Here is a 21,877-nt window from a genome sequence, read left to right on the forward strand (position 1 = left end):
TTACTCAATCACTCTAATATCGCCAAAACCGACTACGTTTGATTGAATTTTATTCATGAGGAAATATTGATTACTTTTCTCGAAAACTTCACTCCTGTCGATTCAAATGAATTTATTACCAGTGGTATGTTAGGTGTATATCATCACTTAGCCCCACGATGCGTGAATTCACCCCGAAGAATAAATCAATATTGATTCCTTTAAACTACTGAAAAGCTGCTCAGTGTTGACAAGCTTTCGCGCACCTGACGCTTCTCGTCATTTCCAACCAGTGAAAGCGACACACCAATTAGGAAAGGATATTGATATACAATTTAAATATCTTTTAATGATCGTAAACTGAATTTTAAACACAGAGACCAAAGGGAGCAAACGGACGCTTCAAACTTATTATATTATGGACTAAATATCAGAATTGATGTTAACACATTACGGACACTGGGCAGCTAATATGCAAAGACAGATTTTGGCGTGTTTAATATTTGTGTGTATAATTCGTCGAACATCATCAGGTAATTTTGTATTTTTGTTTTATTATATTTATTATCATATTTTCCTTTTCAAGAACATCGCGTATTACATTCCCAAAGGTATTTTTTTCTGTTGTAAATATTTCATACATTTCTATAAGATGGTCTGAAATTGACTTGAGATTAACCTTTATCATCTCAATTTGAAAAAAAAAATAATGTGCATGATTTAGAATCATCTGAATAATTTGTTTTGATCGTACGTTATATATCATTACCCATTCAATAACATACATTAAATTATTTGTAAATCTTTCTGAATTGAAAAGTAAAACTTTATAAATGACATTGATACATGTAGGTTTCCAGTATTTTTAAAACTTTCGTTTTGAAAACAAACTGGTTCAAAACTATCAACTTAAATTGCAATCAAACTCGTTAGAACAGGAATGTGCTACGTGTGCATGTATGGATTAATATTTTGAATGCACATTTTTTTCTCAATAACGCAATGAAAAAGTCAACTGCTTGCTTATTTAAATCAGCAAATTCATTTAATGAATTGCATTTTTTAATCGAATTGTTTGAAATATCTTTAGATATATACAGAAACAGCGCTTAATGAATGGTGGTTAACCATTGCCTTATGTTACAGGACAAGAAGAAACAGAATGTTTTTCGTACATTACAGTATTCTCATGTTCAGCAAAGCAAAGCATATGCGTACACATCTGTAACATTTTAAAACATTTTGAGATATGAAAACCAGAAATTGATTTTTTTTTTTACAATTGGTCATGGTAACCGTTTAATTCTGCAATAATTTTGTTTGTATTTGCGGACAACTTTAATTCATCGACAGTGAAAATAGCAGGCATACCATTATTCTTGCTAGTACGCATGTTTTATTCTGTAGGAACTCTTATGGCTAAAAAGGTCGATTTAATTTTACTTAGTTCGTGGCGGGAAAAAATAGCTTCAAGATGTCATAAGAATTGAAAGGTTTATCATAAAAAAGGACAAAGCACTTAAAATGATTCTAAAACATGTTTCATTCATATGTTAACTTAAAAAATCAAGTATGAATCAAAAATTGACAGTTGAAATCAAAAATTATTTATTTTTAGTATGCATAATATATTATTTAATATATATTTATTGTCTTTGTCTTCTATATACTTATATTTATATGAAATTCAAGAAAGACAACATTCACATAGTGACAGGTATCTATATAGTTTTACGGGTAGCAAGTAGATACTAAACAGAAAATGTAACATAATTCGATAAATAAGATAAGTATCAGTATAATTAACTTACAGTTAATCACATTATTATGTTAAATATGATTTATCGATATCATGTTCGAAGATTTTTTATAATACTGCCATTTTAGATACAACATTCTGCAAAATATAGTAAATAAAAAAAAAACCAATGTAATGAGACTAAAGTACTGTATTTCCATACCAAAAAAATTATTCTATTTCAATAGTATTGAAATTTGCACTAAAAAGATAAAATCTCCAAAGTGAAATATTTCTATAGTCATGCATTCTCCAAAGTGAAATATATTTAGTCATGCATATAGTTTTACCAGATAAACCCGACTATAGAAAAAATCGATCATTGTCTAAAACTTTTTCTAAAAGGTTTGAATATCTGAGAAAAGAAATTTGAAGTCCTTTTGGGATACTTTAGTTGTTAGCCTGGTTGGCACTGTCATTAATAACTAATAATCACGTAACTGTTATTGAGAAACACTATAATGTTGAAGAAATCAATCAGTAGAAATAGGTGCATATATTAGTGAAGAGAATAGATTTAATGATAAATTAATGAATTGCCAGCTGCTTAACGGTTCTGGTTAAAAAAAATGTTAGGACTGATTTTTTTTAAAGCAAAATGTATTTAAACGTATTTCGGATAATATCAGTACCGAATGATTTACAAAAACAGGATTCAGAATCAGTACCCATTGATGATAACGATTATGATGATGAGAAGGATAAAAATTATTATAATGATATTATAAGAATGATAATAATAATGACAACGATGATGATGATGATGATAACCGACAGAGATACAATGCCCAGTGAAATGTTGTTTTAGTTTGAAAAGAATAACGAATTTTTCAGTACTAAGTCTTAGTTTCAATCATTAGTGGTTTGAATTGTAATCAATATATGTATGTGTTTGAGAATGTCAGCTGCAATTGAACCATTTCAAAGTATGTGTACAAAGGGAAATGCAAAGTCACCAATTGACGAAAATATATGTGTTTTATATCCCCTCTCCAGATTTTGGACCATAGAATTTAGTTGCTTAATCGGCGTATTGATTTCATTATTTGTGAAAGGCAAATTAATTGAATGTTTGTATTCACACCAAAGGTTATGAAAAAAAATTATAGTTTGCCCGTCTAAACAGTGTTTATTTGTCTGCAACAGAAACGATACATTTTTAAAAGGAAGGGGCATCTAAACAAATTGTTTTAAATAAATGACTACCAGATTATATGTCGCGCAAACGCGGGAATACACACTTTATAAATTAATATGATACAATGCTTTTTGTACGTGGCCTTTATTTTTTTATGCAGCTGACTGGAAAAAAAATTTACAAACTTTTTTACATAATTTCAAACCAGGGAGAGGTGTATAGTGTGCCGTATCTCTTTTCTAATTTTCTTTAGGTCTGATCTCACTTTAACTTTTATTTCTGTTTCAAATAAGAATTTCAGATAAAGACTGCCCCCCCCTCTCTTTCATTTAACTTGTCTGTTTTTTGCCTACATTATTCACACAGACGTAGAGTTAACGTTGTAAACACATCTGTTCATGAACAGTGTATAAGGTTTACCTCCAATCTAAAGCGGTATTAAAAAATGTATATTTTCTAAAAACGTTAGTATAACCATAATTATTTGCATATCTTAATCCAAAGTTGTCATATCCACAGTAACTGCCCAATAATTAACCAGCTTTACATTTTCCGCCAAGACGTTCATTCATTGGTTACCCTGCTCTGGAAAGTTCTATCCATCAAAACTAAAACCATGCATTCTAGAGACGAATTGGATCAATTTATTTATTCAACATTTGTCACATCTTAATTTCTATGTATACCCTTAAAAGTTCTTAGTAAATATATTCACTCTTTACGTAATCATTCAATATGATTTCATTGCAAGCATATATTTTAATGTGAACTCCTACTGACTTGGATCCGCCAAAGCGTGTCTACAACCTTACTCTCATTTTTGCCATTTCGGGCTAGTTTATCGGAAATGAAAGTAAGTTTTCAATTTATTTTTCAATAATTACTTATCAGATAATATTCAATAATAGCTTACGGGCATCAATTTTTAATACATGGAATTGAAGCCTTTCTTATACAGAGAAAATCATGCGCTTTTCGTAAAGGCATTCATTATAAATGTATGTGTTCTTAGAAAAAAAAATACCCACGTACTAAAAGATATAGATCTCACTAAAAAGACCGCAATATTGGAGTTCACGAAAAACACAAATAAAGCATAAATAATATCATTATGCGTTAAATAATAGATTAGGCGTCAAGATGTGTTAAAAGCAAACGATATTGATTGTATCGATAAACCATCATGCGCAAACTTATTAAAATGTTGCAAACTTGGGGATCCGTAGGGGTATATTTTTAAAAAAAAATTATATGGATTTTAAAATCGATATATTGTTGTTAATTATTATCATTATTATTATTATCATTATTATTTTAATTTGATTAAAATCTAGTTTAAGCGTTTAAGTTTCCCCCACTATCACCTTTCACGATGCGATTAAAATTGCGGTCTTGGTCATAGAGTAATCTAGTACTCGTGTCAAATGTCACCATATCTTAAGGTCATGTCTATGGCAATTGTGTTAATTGTAAAGAACTTCTGTCGAAAAAAAAATCTTTTAATCATCTTTTAGTGACAAATCGTTATCATTTATTATTACCATGCCAAATCGTAAGCACATTTTTTAATTAAGAACCATGAGCATACATTTTGTATTCATGTCGCATCGGACCAGAGCATATTGGTTCGCGATGAAAGTATCGTAGCATATTTGAACGTATATGCATTTATACAAGCATTCTAACTCAGGGACTCGTGTCGTGTATTTTGATCAAATCGGGGATTTATTTTTTTGTGTACAATCTTATCAGAACGTACTGTATACTTTTTTGTATATATAAACGGGCAATGAGATCGTGAAAGATTGCGTCACCTGAAATGTATCTCTCATGATAGTACCTTAAATTAGTTAAGAAATCATCACATTGGAAACAAATTTACAATTCCAGAGAAGTTCTACGATAAGCTACAACTTGTCAAATGAATATATGCTTGATAAAAGAAATACTTATTAAGTCAGGTTCCATTTTTTTTTTCATGAAAAAGTATGATTTTTCATAATAATTACTAAATTGTCGTTTGTGCAAATTAACATTATCTTTCACAAAATTGTCGTTTGTGCAAATTATCATTATCTTTCACAAACTCTTGATGAATGATTTTTGTCTACCTGGGTGTATTGCCTGTAACATAAAACCCACTGGCTGATATTTTGACTCAAGTTGGGTCATTAGAATGACTAAGGAGGAGTCTTCAGTACTAAGTATGTCAGTGTCCGTAACATATGGTAAAACACAGTATGCAAGATCTTCGACGCTTCATACTTTTAACGCATGTGTTTAAGAGGGCTCGATGGTGGTAGCCATTTTTTGAACTTTGTTGATCTCCTTTAGATGAAGAGCTCTATATACAGTAAAAGAATATAGAAAAATATCCAAATTTAGAAAGTAAAATATATGGATGTTTTCCTTGTTAAATGATAATTTATAGCTAAACAAATTATATATTCAAATTAAAGGTACATCTGTTGATAAATTCGTTGACCATCCAACCCCCTGTCATGTTGTAAATTTTGAAATTTACTGGGTGGTCGTAAATACAAAATTTACAACATGACACACCTTTAACCATTTTGAGATATTATTCAGAGTATAACTTAAAGTTTAGATATACATTTAAATAACTTAGTACAGTATCATTGAATTTATTATATTTTAAAATATTTATGGCTTTGACTTTAACTTAAAGGTGACATGAATTTAGTGTATATTTGCATAAATATGCATGCCAATGCTGCATTTATTTTAATTGTGTTACTTTATTTTGAAAGTAAATACCGCAGACACGAGATGTAAACCGAACATTTTGCAGTTAAAAATCTAAACTGTAATCGAAGAAGTAAAGAACAATAAGAATATTATTGAACGTTAAGTAAAGAACAATAAGAATATAATTGAACGTTAAGAACGTTAATAATGTTTTCTTACGTCATTATATTAATAATATTTTAGAATACTAAACAAGTATTTAGAATATTTAGATTACTATATATTGATGTTGATAAGAATTTGAAGAGGTGAGTTACATTTCTGACGATGTTTTAAATATTAATTGATGAAATGTATATCAAATCAAGGTTATCGATTTAATGAACTTTCGCTTTGAGCAGTGTTGATAACATATACAGTAGCCCACGCAAATCTTTCATTACATGAATACTTCTTGGAAAACCTTATTTCTTACCATAACAATCGACTGAAAACCGTCGATATTCATTATATCCATTAATAAAAATTTCATACACGTATTATATGTTGATATCAATTTTGCTGTTTTAATGATGCATATTTATAACAATAAATATTCAATGCTAAAATTTCAAGTATTTGCCAATTTAATTTCTCAATAAACAATACATAGACTATACTTAAATTAATTCTTTTGCGCACTTTGATTGTGAGTAATGTATTCTCGCTAAGCGCTCTTTTAGATACAATCTTCATCCTAAGAATGAATGTAATTCCTACTGAAACACTGCCTTTTAGACTTAAATATCATTTAAGTTACGAACCCTTAAAATTTTTACATTTTTCTTTCTTTATTTTAATTTAAGCAATACGAACGATATGACTTATTTTCTAGGTCAATAAGCTATAAGAAGTATCGTAAAATTTTAGCCAAAAGTACTTGTATTTATACTGTAAACGGTCATCTTTTTCAAAAATGATTTGTTGTTCACACAGATCTTGCGCGGCATACTACCTTCATAAGCAAGATTTAAAAAATGAGCATTACATTAGGCCAAACGTTTCACAAACAATACTCTATTACAAACTACTAAGTGCTAGAATAATTTTTCATTAGCAATAGTATAAAGCAAGACCAACAAATTATTTACAACAAAAAGGAGCTTTTCAGATTATTACCGCTTGATCAGATTTAATTATAAATCAACTCGTCTGCCATTAGTCTGCGTGCGTTTTAAAGGTGTTTTTTTTCAAAAACTTAAAATTTTGCGTGTTTTTTTTTTAGCTGCTACAGCATTCGAGGTAGCACCCGGCGAAACAAACCTGGTACAACTACAAGATGGGGGGTCGAGCATTCTAAAATTGGAGTATGAATCCACGGACACGGCAACCTATACTTTTGCTGCCAGTTTGGATACTGGGACTACTTTCGACACTTCTAGTGCGACCAAAGACCCAAACCTAAAGACAATCGAGTATACTCTGCTGCCATCGTTTGTGACGGATGGGTACGGCACGTACTTGTTAAACCTTACCCTAGATGATGGAACATCCGGCATTGACGTCTACAAAGAAGTGGTACTATTTTACGAAGAAGCAATCGCCGGATTCCAGGTAATGACAATAATTCAATTCAGACTTGAAAATTTTAATGCATTATTATAAATATTTCTTAAGTTAATATACTTTGTAGAGCGTGAGGTAAGGATAGTCGCCGCACGCTAGCGACGTCAATTCTAAATCTTTGGCGTTCTGGTAGAATTTTGTAATTTAGTACTCTATATAAATTCGCCACTATGATATATTTTACATTTAATTATCCATTTTTTTCATAAAGTATCTAATTAATCTCTTTTTTAATCGATGGAGTAGTATATTGGATAATTTAATGTGCGATCAGTTTGTCGAGGTCTTTTCAAGAAGTCATGAACGTAGCTTTATAATATAGCCATTGACATAAGAACCCAGCTTTAACTTCCCTTCAGAGCAAATGTCTTCTATCTATCGAATTTATTTATTAACATGACATATGCTTTTATTAGGTATTGGAACCACGTTAAAGGTACTCTGTACACTCGCTCTCAAGTTTAGGTTTATATATCAATTCCAGTAAATTTTCTAGTGATTTCTATCCATGGAAGCAACAACTGCATCGTATCACTATTCGCATTTCCAGCCTTTTTATCTCTTGATCTAGAGACAAAAGGCATTGCGTATATATCTGAAATGGACGGTAACGGTCCCTAATTTTTCAAAACAGTTAGAAAAAGTTTATAATATATCTATTTTAAAATATTGTGTTGTTTGAGGCTTTTTTTAAATTTTGAAGCATGTCATTTATTCATATATACAAACTTAAAAAAAAGATGTAAATTCATGACGCGGCGATGTAAAGTATATATCATGCTATAAACATCAATATCTTGTTAAGTATTCAACGAAATTTAATAAAAAATGTAATTCGAATTTAAATTTTGATAAGGAAAATTTTGATGTATCATTTCACACAATACAGCGCCAATGAGAAGGGCGGTGCATAGTGTGACATTACTTTTGGATCAATCCTTGTATACACATGTAGATGTTTCTTTATACTTGGGAAATTAAATGCTTGAAAATGGATAAATTAAATCCGTTGATATACATGTCTGTATGAAATGCAAATAGTTTTGGTTTAACATTTGTTTTTACTGTTAGATATATAATTTATTTATTAAAGTGAAATGGTCTTGCTGAATATAAAACTTATGCATTAAATTTCTATAAAAGTACGCTGTAGTTTATTAAACAAATATAATATTTTAAAGTCTATAAAATGGTTATAGATTTTTTTAAAAACAATTTTAGATTTCATTGTTCCATATTGAGCTTTTCTAATGAATATTTTATTCTGTCATTTCATAAATGCAACAAATCACTCCTACTTCGATGAAGTTGGATCAGCTCCAAATGAAAATACGTAAAATTTGAAAGATATCAGAATCGAGCACCTTAAGCTTTGAATAAGATAATGTCATTGCAATTATTTTTCTTCTTTTGTTTTTTTAATGATTTGTTGTTTTGTTCAATACATACTAATATTAAATTACATTAATAAATTAAGTTATATAAATTCTGTACACCTGTATACTTTACTCACACATTATTAGATGTACATACATTCTTTGACATTTGGGGCAAGTGGTTACTTTGCTTCAAGAAAGTAAATAATGAGGGGGAAATGAATAATAATACAGTAAAACTCGTTTAGTACGAACACGAATATTGCGAATTCACGGATATAGCGAAGTCATCTTGGATCCCCAGCTATGTAAATTTAATGAAGTTCCTATACGGTTATAACGAATTACGGATATAACGAAGTAATTTCTTAGGTCCCAGTGACTTCGTTATAACCAAGTTTTGCTGTAATAATAATTACATAAGTAAAATAATCTAAAAATATTTTTCCTAGAAAAAAAATAATTTTTCAAAAATGTGCAGCTTTTGTTTTTGTAATATTTTTATTAAACTTTTATTAAATGTTATATCCAGTCCAATGCCAAGTAAATTGTAAACTTACTGAATCTAATATTTTGGTATATAAAAAACCCAAATCATACGGTGTTATTATTGAATACTAATGATGGGTTTCTGGAATACGTACAATGTAAATTTAAATAGATACTAGGAAATATGAAAATCAGATGTGTGATCTAAATTTCAAATTTTAAATGCAATGACATACTAGACTAGTACCAGTAAGAGAATAAGTGTTTGTGACACTTGACATGCTCAATATCGAATTGAAATTTAAAAGACAATAATGAATGGTCTCCTTTACCCACCTTATCGAAAAAATATGAAAAGTGTCCTCTCTTTTAACCCTTATTGTTGCTGTTTCTTTTTTATTCTATGACGACACAAATATCCCTCTTAAGTATACCTTGTAAGGAACACTTTTTGTGCATTTTTATGCAAACTTACAAAAAGACATATCCTTTTTATATCATGCATTCTAAAAATGAATTTGAATTTTTTTTATGCATTTCAGATATCAAGAACCAATACTTTCCTCGGGCTAAATGAGCTATCTACTTTTACAGTCACCTTTACGAGTGGTTCAAATGTAGAAACTGAGTGGTTTTTGGACACAAATGATACCTGTTTGAAGCAACACACGGGCACAGGTGCCCGGACCGAAAATGTTGATTTTACGTTTACCGTTGGGGGTACACATAATGTCACTGCCGTAGCGGCTAATACGGTTTCAAGAACTTTTCACTCTCTTATAGTGGAAGCTATATACCACATCAACGGAATAACTGTATCAACATCAACTACAGCAGTTGGAGTGAATCAAAACTACAACATAACTGTTAAATTAGGATCTTCCGCTAATTTACCACAGGGGACAATAAAAGTAAATGTTTCATATGGTGACGGAGCAGTTGAAACCATTGATTTGTCGACACAAATTACAGCCATGCAAGGGGCCGGGTATATGATTCAACATGTCTATTCCAGTCAAGGGAATTACTCCATTTCATGTGTTTTTTACAATGAAATAGGCTCATCAACTATCGCAAAGGAGGCTTATATTTGGGAAGCGCTTTCAGTAACCTTAAGTTCAGCTTTTGCCTTTGAAGAAGGAACAGCTCTTGTGTTTGACTTTGTTTCTACACCAGCTTCTAATTTTTACTTTTCTGTATCGTTCGGAGATGGTGCTTTGCATGAAGTTACAGATGCTGATTTGAGTCAACCATATTCGTTTTCATCTTTTAATCATTCATACACTGGAGTTGGAGTATACAATGTCACTATGACAGCATGGAATCCGTTTTACGTCAGCGTTTGTTCATATGAGGTACAGGCTCTAATACCGCTGCTCCCAGACAACACAACACTTACCCCAACGACTGACGAAATACCTTTTCCAGATGGAGTCGTAAATTTTACCTTGATAATGACTGCTGACAAAAACACGCCTACTGATGTGTTGTGCACGTTTGATTACGGCGATTCAACAGTTGAAACTAATGTGAGCACAGTTTTAGCCTACAACGTTGCTGTTGTTAAGCCTCATACGTATACTGCTGGAGGGACATACACAGTTACCTTTAATTGCCTGAATCTTATAAGTACCTTGCAAAAGACAGCAACAATAATTGTTAGGGCGTTTACTGTTAATGATTTTGGGCTTCAAGTTGATAATCCAGTACCTATGAACATGACATTAGACGGCTCTTTGCCTAAAGCGGTTCCTGCTGAAGTTACTTTTACTTTAACATTATTTGCTTGTTCCCGAATGCCTCCCAATATCACCGCTACTTGGAACTTTGGCGATGGTGCAAGTACCACTCAACCTCAATCAACTTTCGAGAAGCAGCATACATATTCTATCAGAGAAACCGTGCTATTTAATGTCGTGATTCAAGACAGCATTGGGACTACAAAAACCATCTCAACAAATCTTGCTCTAGGCATTTCGAAGCTTACCACCGACGTTCAACAAGCGGCCGTAGGAACGGGTAGTTTCACGTTAACTGCTACGGGTTTATCAGGGTCCACCACCTTTGATTTTGATGTGGACTCTACTACGGACACACCAACCCAAAGTTCAGGCACTTGTACAATTTCATACGCTAAATATGGAATCTACTTCCCGAAAGTTACGGCAACAAATGGTAGTGTGACAGAAATCGTGTACCTCGCTGAACCGCTAAAGGTAGATTATGACATGACGGGAAATCTGGCCATTGACTTCAGTAATACAACAGTGCTCCTACCCCCAGGCCACGTAACGATAACTATAACGTCTGCTACAATGTCATTCCCAATGGTTACATGCAGCTTAATCTCTGGTGACCTTATTGACACCCATACGCATGTTAAATCACACAACATTACTCCTTCGTCCCCTTTGGTTTTTCCTTATACCTACCAAACTCTCGGAAACCATAGCTTATCTGCAAACTGCTCTAACTTTTTGACAACCATTCCAATATTTAATAGCGTTTATGCACAAAATCCATGCTTTACAAAAAATGGAATATTTGATCGACAGTATTCCGACATTTCAAACCCCATGAAAGTTTACACGTCTCAAGATGTCTATGTGTCTAGCCGAATGGGAGTCACGTGTATCGATAAGACAGCGCTTTTCCAATGGGAAATTTTTTCGAATTACACTAGTGAGGAGGGAAAAGTCCACTATCCTTACACTAATCCCATCAGTCCATCGAAAGGGACTATGCTTTTCCCCAGGGCCAAAATACCTGAAGGGGTGTACCTCGTGACTTTGAACGTTTCTCTAGATGGTACGTGGATAAAGGAACCAATCGTTATAAATTTCGTCAAACCTGCACCATATGCTTTTATCGCCGGTGGTTCAAAGAAAGTGGCGAGAAAGATGGATGAAGTAATTGACATTAACGCATTGGATGAATCGTACGATGCCGAAGGGGGATTTGGAGTGAATGGAAATCTAATCTTTAGCTGGGAATGCAAAACGTACGTAAAAACGGAGAAGACATGTAAGTTGTATATCATTTCATATGTATCCTAAACAATAACCAAAATTTATACTTATATTTCCTAATGCTTTTTTTCACAGTGTAAACACGTCAGACCTGACTCAATTAGAAACAATCGTGAACAGTGGTTTCGTCGATTCGACTACTGCCATTGGAGATTGTGTTCTTGATGCTGGCACTGTGTCTGGAAAAAAGAAACTGAACATCACTTTATCTCCTGGATATGTTGTCACGGTTACAGTTAGTGATGGAAAGAAAGCCTCCAAGTTTTCTCAGATGCTAAGTATTCTGGAAGGGAATCCACCAAACATGCAATTAAAGCAAGTTTAAAACCTAGTCTTTTGATAAATATAGCCCGTGATTATTGAGGGAATCAGTTTTAACTCTAGGGAATGGTTTTGGACTATAAGTCGATATTTGGTACTGGCTGTTATTTTGCTGTCCTATTTATAGCAGTTGTGTTTTTTTTTTAATTTATTTACATTATTTGAAATATGTTTTACTTCAAAATACATTCAGCAATTTTTCTAAAAGTCATATTGTAGTGTTCAAATTAAAAAAACACGTATCTTTACATGTATGTCACTGATTCGAAATTCCCTCGATTATTAGAATTTTGCTTATCGTGAACATCTTTTCATGTACATTGTACATACATGACGTCTTTGACCTTGTTATTACCATATTGCAGATGCATTATCAACTGCAAGGAAAAATTGGCTGTAACCTCCAGAATGAATGTATTAGCAGAATGTATGGACTGTACCCCATCTGAATTCCCAACGTACCGATGGACTTTAGAGGAAAACGTCAACGGCATTTGGACACCCATCGACCTTTCCTTAAAAACGGCAAACGGTAAGTTCATTATCCTGAATTTCAATGTCGCATGTTTTTGTTTCTTTTAGTTAGGCGTGCATTGAAAAATCACATTTTAAATATTCCAGGAATTTCCAATCAGGCTCTAGTGTTGAACGAAAATACACTTAAAACCGGAACGCAGTACATGATTAAATTGACAACAACAATTTCCACTCGTTCAGGACCAAGTGTGGTTATAATGGATATCGTCACCAACTACCCACCTTATAACGGCGCATGCACCGTGACCCCTACTGAAGGTGACAGTTTTTGTTTGATATAAGGTGATGGATTTTCAATAAATTACCCATCAGATTATCACTTAGAATCTTAAGATTTTTTGACCGTAAAATAGATCAATATATAAAAAGAATTCCGAATATTGAAGGTTTTTGGTTTTGAATAATTATTATTTTATACCGAATTTTTAATGTAATAAAGAGACTAAAATAGTCTAAAAATTACCTCGACCATCCATTCTTTTTAATCTATCACAGCTTGTTGTATAGGCATACAATACACTTATTTTAATAACAATGTCACTTCAATATCGACAGCATGTTCATAAAAGCTTTTTAAAAAATCGAAAGGATATTTTTAATATACGTTCATAAACACACTTTTTAATAAAGTAATTATTTTATGTGTGTGTGTGCGTGTGTATGTATGTATGTGTGGTGAGGGGGGGGGGGGGGGGGGGTGAGGGTCGATTTACCAGCAATTGCTAGTTTTTCAATCAGCCTTATTGATTAATGTCTATTGATTTAAATCCTGCTTTCAATGTAAAGCAGGATACGAAGTATTAATATTGCGAACCGTCGAAGCGGATATATATAAAATCCAAAATAAGTAAAGTTTACCCACACAAGTAATAATAATGAAAAATAACAGAAAGCCGATTCAAAACTCTACCGGTTTCATTGTAATCTTCAGGAGTTTTTCCTGAAGATTCATTCTTTGAAAATTATGAGATGATAAATTATGTCGGAGCGTGGTCAAATCTATCATAAAGCCCTTCGGGATTTATTGGATTTGACCACGCCCCGACCGAAATTATCACCTCATAATACTCAAAGAATGATTTCATATTCCTTTAAAATATCTGTTCACGTCTTCTCTGCAACTTTAAGAATGTATATGCCTTTGTATTAAGTTATTATGCGCAAACATGCCTAAATGCGACTGATATATCCTTTCGCGAACTTTTTAATTTTGATGTAGAAGTTTAAACTTGTTTCTTTTTACATGGTTTTTCTTTAGAGTATTATATTCTAAAATGATTAAGGTAAAATAAATATTTAACATTATATAGGTAAAGCGTTGGTAGACAAATTCAGCGTCGAATGTTCCAACTGGGTTGACGAGGGTGCGTACAAAGAGCGTAATCTGACTCGAGACCTGGCCAATGGGGAGCCTCTGACCTACTTATATGAGACGTTAACCAGACGGAACCGGGCCACCGGCAATGAAACCATAAAAACAGAAGTGTTTCGAGGGGGTAATATGACATTATATAAACATCAAGTTACTAATTTTTTCCTCTTTTTCTTATGATTTTTTCAAAACCCATTTTTCAAAACAGTTAGATTGAGTATATATTCATTAATATGTCCGTATAGACATTTTTCATGCATTCTTCAAAGTAGATTTAACAGCTTTTTTCATTTACAATTTCAAAGAAAGTTTCTTTGTTGTTGCTCAATGTATTTTCAAATACCAATGATAAACGATGTTTGTATTTGTTAACGTGTCGTTGGTTTTATTTGATGCTAAATTTTGTTGGATGATTATCGAAGCAAATCGATAACCTTTTCACACATACATGTATTGAAAAAAACCCACCCCGGAATTCACAGAATGGCGCCAGTCTTCCTTATATTGTATCTATAAAAAAATCTTTCTTTGTTCTTATTCAATCAATATTAAGAAACTGAATTTGATAACAGGCGTAGCCTATTTTTCCAACTCCCTCCCTCTTCGTTCTATGTACTAATCGATAATGTACTTAAGCTAATTCAATGTTATATAAGGAATAAGGAATCATTCTTTGAGTATTATGAGGTGATAATTTTGGTCGGGGCGTGATCAAATCCAATATAGCCCGAAGGGCTTTATGATGGATTTGATCACGCCCCGACCGAAATTATCACCTCATAATATTCAAAGACAGATTCCTTATTACTTATATTTATATGATTTTAAACCATCGTACGATTAAATGTTTAAATATGAATAGGCAAACCCCGCTGGCGCCTCAATTTGGCTTTATGTTACATGTATATAGTACAAAATCGATACGTAGTGTTATCACAGGCATAGATACTGGAAAATGTAAATATATAAAAATATCTTTCAATGTTGGTTCAAACAATATTAAGCGTTTATTGTACAGCAGAAGAACAATGACATAATTCACTTACACCTTTCTGTGTGGTCACTTACACTTGTTTGTGTGGTTTTTGTTCAATGCTCGCAACCTTTTATATCCACATGAACCTACAAACAAAGCATCCTAATACTGAACATATTTTGTGCTGCAGGTGAGAGTACCATTACTGATGTGCCGTTTCAGCTTGGGGACCCGCTGTTTGATTACAAAGTGACTGTTCAAGTACAAGTGTTTGATCGAATTGGTGACAAGACTTTATTTGAAATAAACATTAAGGTACTCTTTGTTCTTCAGCCACTTTATATTTATAATATAGCATGGCAGTTCATTTATTAAAATGGTTTATGCATCGCTACATATGAGAATATTTAAAAAAAATATGAACTTGACACTAATCGCAACTTTCAATTGTAAAAGAGTTAATAACTTCTGCGTAAAGTAGTTGTCAAATTCCAATTTATATATATTTATTTCATGACCTATCAAATGAATAGGTTAAACCAATGGACAATGTCACTCCGAACTCCAGCTCCGATACAACAGCAATCACTTCGCTCTTCAATTCCTTTGAATCGGCTTACAACATTACCAACGCTGGGGGCAATGATATGGGCGTGGTGCGACTAGTTAGCGCTGTGTCCTCCTACATTGTGGACGCCGGGGTTTGGATCACTTTGAATTAACATAATATTGATATATTAAGCTAATTTCATTTAGAACAAGTGCACTTGTACTTGTCCAGCAATCGGTAAACTTACCATTTTGATACATTCTTTAAACTTTTGACAACATTGTAGGGTGATACACAAGGAACATCGGAAGAGGACATCTTGTCTGGAGCAACTTCCGTCACCGACTCTGCTACCAGTGAAGTGACTAAATTATATCAGGAGGTACATCTCTCTCTCTCTCTCTCTCTCTCTCTCTCTCTCTCTCTCTCTCTCTCTCTCTCTCTCTCTCTCTCTCGTTTCTTTTTAAAAAAAAAATCATTTTTCAAGAAATTAAAAAAAGCTAAGGACTAGTCTTATTTTTCTTTCTAACAGAAAACCACGGAAATGACAAATATTCTTCTAAATACTGTATCTTCTGATACAAGCACTCCCAAACAGTTTAGTGCCACGGACGTTCAACAAATATCATCTGCACTGGAAACCGTCATGAAACCTTCATACATTACCAGTGATTCTGCGGTAATATAGATACAGATATAAGTTCATTCAACCCTTATTAATTTCTCGGTTAATCTAGAAATCAGGGATATATATATATATATATATATATATATATATATATATATATATATATATATATATATATATATATATATATATATATGTGTGTGTGTGTGTGTGTGTGTGTGTGTGTGTGTGTGTGTGTGTGTGTGTGTGTGTGTGTGTGTATCATCAGTTCGTATTCTGTAATTGAAATGGTTAATAACATAAAAAAAGTTGAGAATATCATACTGAGTAAACACTATTGCATGATCATGTATTTTTTTTTCATGTAATTTTCGATAAACACGAACATTTTTTGATATCCTAACAGAAAACATCTACAACAATTGTACAGTCAATGATGACCAGTGTTTTGAATACATCTTTGTCCAAACCGTTCCCAGTAGAAAACTTAGAGAGCATTCAAAGTTCTGTTCAAAGTAAGCAATATGATTTTCATCACAAAAAAATATATATTTTGTTAAAGAATACCTTTATGGATAAACTTCCTTGTGAATAAATTTGTATTTGCTAGTTTTGAAATTCCTTAATATTCAATTAGTTATGTTAATTGATTGAATATTATTTTTTATTATTACAGGTACGGTGAAGGTCTTAGATAGCATTTTATCCTCTATGCTTCCGACCACTGTGATGGACGTTTCTGCTGCAATAACACTCGATTCCATCATTGCTGAGCTAACGGAAAAACAGGAACAGGAGACGGCTCAAGCAGACTTGCTGGGAACGACCGTCACCCCAATGACAACAGCGGATATCCAAACAAAGGCTGAGCTTTTGTACCAAATTAGAATCAAAGAACAAGAGAAACAGAAAGAACAAGCATTATTTGTACGTTTCAAGGAATATTTAAAGCAATTCATTTAATGTTTTTGATTTCATGTAAGTGGTATGATGTGAATTTTAAAATTCTTATAATTTTCATTAATTCTATTTCGCTTCAGGCGGAAGAAAATGTTGCAAAGATAGAGGCCGCATTGGTAGATATGAAAAAAATTCTTTTACTAACGCAAGAAGTAGGTGAAGGGTCCAAGACCTTATCCCAAGGTGGACTTGACGTAAGCACAGAAAAAATAACAATCGAAAGCCTCCTAAACAGGACTGAGGGGATAGTGAAAGGAATTCAACTGGATTTTGATTTAGGCAACAATACTACTGCTGATGGGAACCAAACGATACTGGATGTGGAGGTACACATGTTCATTTAAATCTAATGTAAGAAAGTCCACAAAACTTTTTCAGAGTGAGCAAGATGATTTTAAATCTTCAAAATTGGAAAAAAAAATCCTTATGTTCAATTTAAGTGATTCATAAAAAATAGAGAGAAAGGAATAGACTATCGATTATTTTGAAACTATGCTATTGTCTTTTTTGTCATTTCAATGATTAATTCGATGTGTGAAATTTTCTATCATACATGTAAAACGTAATTTTGCATGTGTAGGTGGTAGTACACTCGAAGAATCCATACATGTATGGAACGGATGCCTCATCAATCACATCTCCCGTGACGTCAGTTGTTGTCAGTGGAGACATACGCCCGGATGTAAAATTCAAGAATCAAGGATCTATACATTACCAAGATTATGTTCCCAAGTCTGATCCCAATGACCCGGACAAAATTGTGTATATCACGTTTAAGATGGCAAATGAAGGGGATTCGGTCATTGCCTACATCAAACCACACAACATGGATCCCACGGACCGGAGCACATGGTCGTTATACACATTGTATCTTGGTGATCTGACTTATCCAAAGTCCTCCTCTTTCGATTTCTCTAAACCATTGAGCATCGCTGATTGGACAGATTACGGGTTTAAGGTGTTCATCAAAGCAGGACTTTGCAACAAGGGCACCTGTTTCTTTGGTCTCAAACCTATGCAGAGTAAGCCACCTTGAACTTTTTTACCACTGTGGTTCCGTATTCTATTAACTAGTTAATAAAAGATGCACAACACTCAGTTTTACCACTATATGTTTATTCAATAATATTAAGACTAAATTGACTCCTCTGGTCACATCTGACATCATGCAACGCTAAAATCATTTGCATTCAGCTATGTCATTTTTTTATATTAACATCATACGTACATCAATTAATCGGACTCATATTTGTTTGGTGGTAAAATGATCACTATCTCTTTGAATTAAAATGGTTATATGAATTAAAATGGTTATAAATTATACTTATCCAATGCAGTGGCAGACTACAGTTCATTTGCTGTCCGAACAAGGCGGAAGCGTCAGGCTATTTCGACAACCCCCGCAACCGTCGATAACTCAACCTTACTGGTTGTAGACGCGAACTTCAGCGTAGTTATTGCCACAACTGGATGTAGAGCGTGGGACGTCAAATCCAAAGCGTGGGTTTCTAATGGATGTGTGGTAATTGATAAGTTATGACTTTAATTAAATAGTCTTCAACGTACATGTCATTTCCCAGAATTTTGCGCTGGTTTTTTTTTTAAATTAACATGTTAAGTATTTATTCATTTCTCATTAGGTTCTGCCCATGAGTACTATAAACGAAACAGTATGCAGATGTCCAAGTCCTTCCACTGGGAATATATTTGCCTCTTCCTTCTATGTCCCTCCAAACATGATCGATTTCAATACCGTGTGGAGTAAATTTGATCCTGCGAACGCTGCCGTCTACGGAACTGTTATAGCTCTATTTGTTGTGTACGCCATTGCAGCTATCCTTTTACGAAGAGAAGACAACAAAGACACTGAAAGGGTGTGTTCGTGTACCTCGGTATAATGGTAGTCATTATTAGCGGTTAATTGGTATCTGGTGCAGTTGATCAATAATTCATAACACGGCCCAGTATGTCATCCAGATGAGATATATTCTTGCTCGTAACATATTAAGCTTTGAATTTCAATGATTGATTCAGCTGTCATCGTGAAATAGTAACGTTTGATTTTTTTCCCCTCTATTAAACAATTAACGTAACGAGAGTACGTGGCAATCATACCAGTGGTAAATACATATCTTGTCCACTGAAGCATGATAAGAAAATATAACAGTATAAGTTTTATTGCAGAAAAACTCAGAATAGAATAAACTCCGATTAAAAAAAAAATAAGTACATTATCAATCAATAATTAAGGCGAGACATTTTTGTATTTTAAAAAAATAATCAGGTAATGATTATCAACGTTTGTCATTTTTTATTGGCAGTGGGCCATCCATTTCTTAGTGGACAGTGATTCCACCGACGAATATTTCTACATGATCACGGTACACACCGGACTTCGCCGAGGGGCGGGTACCAAGTCTGTCGTCAACTTTGTGGTGGCCGGCGACGAGGACGACTCTGGTGTACGGATCCTCAGCGATGGCATTAAGGAGGTACTACTGCCCCCGCGACTGTAGATTAAATGCATTAAATATATACCTATAGCCTCACACTAATCGATATCCGTTCTCACTGAACTGAAATTCGCGTTTATTATACCTAAAACACTGCCTTTAAATGTGACCCATTATTAAGGATATCTTTACTTATAATCAGTCTGATATCAAGTGTAATATCAGACTGATATTTCTTACTTACTTAGTCCTCTTCATGCCTAGAACACATATAAGGCCTTTACAGACTGGTATAAAGCTCGCTAATACACGTGACTATATTAACCTTAAAGACACTGCAATTAATAAATGGCATCACAGCAGTGCTTCTAATGTTTAAAATTCATCTTTAGTTTAGCGTAGATTTTAAATATAAAAAAAAATTAAGTAGCTTTCAATACTTAAATTTGTCTTTGAATGTTTTGTCATTTTTCAGGGATTTGACACCGGAAGTGTACGAAAGTATTTTATGGGGACTAAAACTGCACTTGGCGGGCTTACATATATACGTATTTGGCATGACAATTCGGGATCTGGTGAAAATCAGAATTGGTACCTTAACAAAGTTGTGGTGGATGATCCTCAGACTAACATTAGGTAAATAACCCCAAACGTGATTTCTTATTCGTTGAAATACCAATGTTAATACGTTCGTGAAAAAAATCTATTTGTAGTTTATACTGAATTCATAAAATGCGTATTGAAATACATGGAAATGTAAAATCCTTTACGGGTGTTTTTGTTTTTAACATTTTTTTATTCATTTGCCCTTCCAGATATGTGTTCCTTTGCGACCGATGGTTGGCGCTGGATCAGGATGATGGGCAGGTTGAACGCGTGGTGCCTGTGTGTGGAAGAGACAACCTCGTAGCATTTAATACGCTTTTTGCACAACACGCACAGTTCAATCTGACCGAAAACCATCTCTGGCTTTCGCTAATGATCCGTCCTGAGAGAAGTCCGTTCAGTAGGGTACAGCGATTATCATGTTTGATGGCTTTGTTGTTCTTGACAATGATTGCGAACGCAATGTTCTTTAAATCTTCTTCTGAAGACCAAACTGCCAGTGGGAATGAAGTCCAAATCGGTTTCCTCCGGTTTTCACTGTCAACCGTTTACGTATCTTTTATTGGAATTGCCTTGACTACTCCACCGATTATGTTCGTAACAATGGTATTCAAAAAATGCAGACCAAAGGTTGAGCTAAACCACAAAAACAAGGAAACGGCAGAAAAGCTTGATAAAAAAGTCAAAGGAAACATGAAAAAGGAACTGGACAAACGAGCATTTAATGGGGAGGACTTCTTCACAAAAGACCACCTTCCGCTGCCCTATTGGATGGCGTACGTCGCTTGGGTAGTAGTTTGGTTGGCTGTGATCACGTCGGCTTTCTTCCTCATCCTGTATAGTATGGAATGGGGGAAACCAAAGGCAGAGGAGTGGCTTTCCTCGTTCTTCTTCTCTTTCTTTGAATCGTTGATATGCGTTGATCCATTAAAGGTATATTTTAAAACAGTGTATACATTGGTGAAATGTGTTAAGTGATGTTACTGTGTAGAATAAATAAAATAAACATGGTAAAACTGCATGATCAAAATGTATTGTAGGTAATAATAATAGCCGTCTTGTTGGCGATGCTTTTCAAACAACCAGCTGATGGAGAAACGCCGGGAATGGATTTGAAGAAGTTGAAATCTGCAGCATCACAGTACAATTCCGGCTCAGAGAGAAGTTACATGGGTAAATAATTTTTCGGAAAACTCTTTTGAAATTATCTTTTAAAAATTCTTTTGAAATTATCTTTTAAAAATTCTTTTAGACCCTTTTGATATTGTCCTCATCAACGTAATCGATATCATTGTACTTAATAATTCATTGTTCTTTCGAGCGATGAAAGTAACATTATTTGTCTGTCAGA

General features: G+C 33.5%; 1 protein-coding gene across 3 annotated transcripts in view; it reads left to right on the top strand.

The window, feature by feature from the left end:
* The first annotated feature begins 218 nt into the window (after positions 1–218).
* Positions 219–21,877, top strand: part of LOC105327911 (polycystin family receptor for egg jelly) — a 31,500-nt gene continuing 9,841 nt past the window's right edge. For 2 of the 3 annotated variants that reach the window (XM_066067537.1, XM_066067539.1), the window contains exons 1-21: positions 219–512; positions 6,889–7,217; positions 9,637–12,095; positions 12,199–12,438; positions 12,810–12,976; positions 13,066–13,239; positions 14,292–14,477; positions 15,520–15,644; positions 15,863–16,030; positions 16,166–16,261; positions 16,412–16,558; positions 16,914–17,022; positions 17,184–17,434; positions 17,548–17,793; positions 18,048–18,489; positions 18,805–18,989; positions 19,108–19,341; positions 19,789–19,959; positions 20,396–20,556; positions 20,736–21,459; positions 21,567–21,699. In XM_066067537.1, coding sequence (XP_065923609.1) covers positions 419–512; positions 6,889–7,217; positions 9,637–12,095; positions 12,199–12,438; positions 12,810–12,976; positions 13,066–13,239; positions 14,292–14,477; positions 15,520–15,644; positions 15,863–16,030; positions 16,166–16,261; positions 16,412–16,558; positions 16,914–17,022; positions 17,184–17,434; positions 17,548–17,793; positions 18,048–18,489; positions 18,805–18,989; positions 19,108–19,341; positions 19,789–19,959; positions 20,396–20,556; positions 20,736–21,459; positions 21,567–21,699 — 6,841 coding nt within the window. In that variant the 5' untranslated portion in view covers positions 219–418. The remainder of the gene's footprint in view (positions 513–6,888; positions 7,218–9,636; positions 12,096–12,198; positions 12,439–12,809; positions 12,977–13,065; positions 13,240–14,291; positions 14,478–15,519; positions 15,645–15,862; positions 16,031–16,165; positions 16,262–16,411; positions 16,559–16,913; positions 17,023–17,183; positions 17,435–17,547; positions 17,794–18,047; positions 18,490–18,804; positions 18,990–19,107; positions 19,342–19,788; positions 19,960–20,395; positions 20,557–20,735; positions 21,460–21,566; positions 21,700–21,877) is intronic. The other variant, XM_066067538.1, reaches the window with a different exon arrangement.

This window comes from Magallana gigas, chromosome 7, assembly GCF_963853765.1.
Source record: "Magallana gigas chromosome 7, xbMagGiga1.1, whole genome shotgun sequence".
Taxonomy (NCBI): domain Eukaryota; kingdom Metazoa; phylum Mollusca; class Bivalvia; order Ostreida; family Ostreidae; genus Magallana; species Magallana gigas.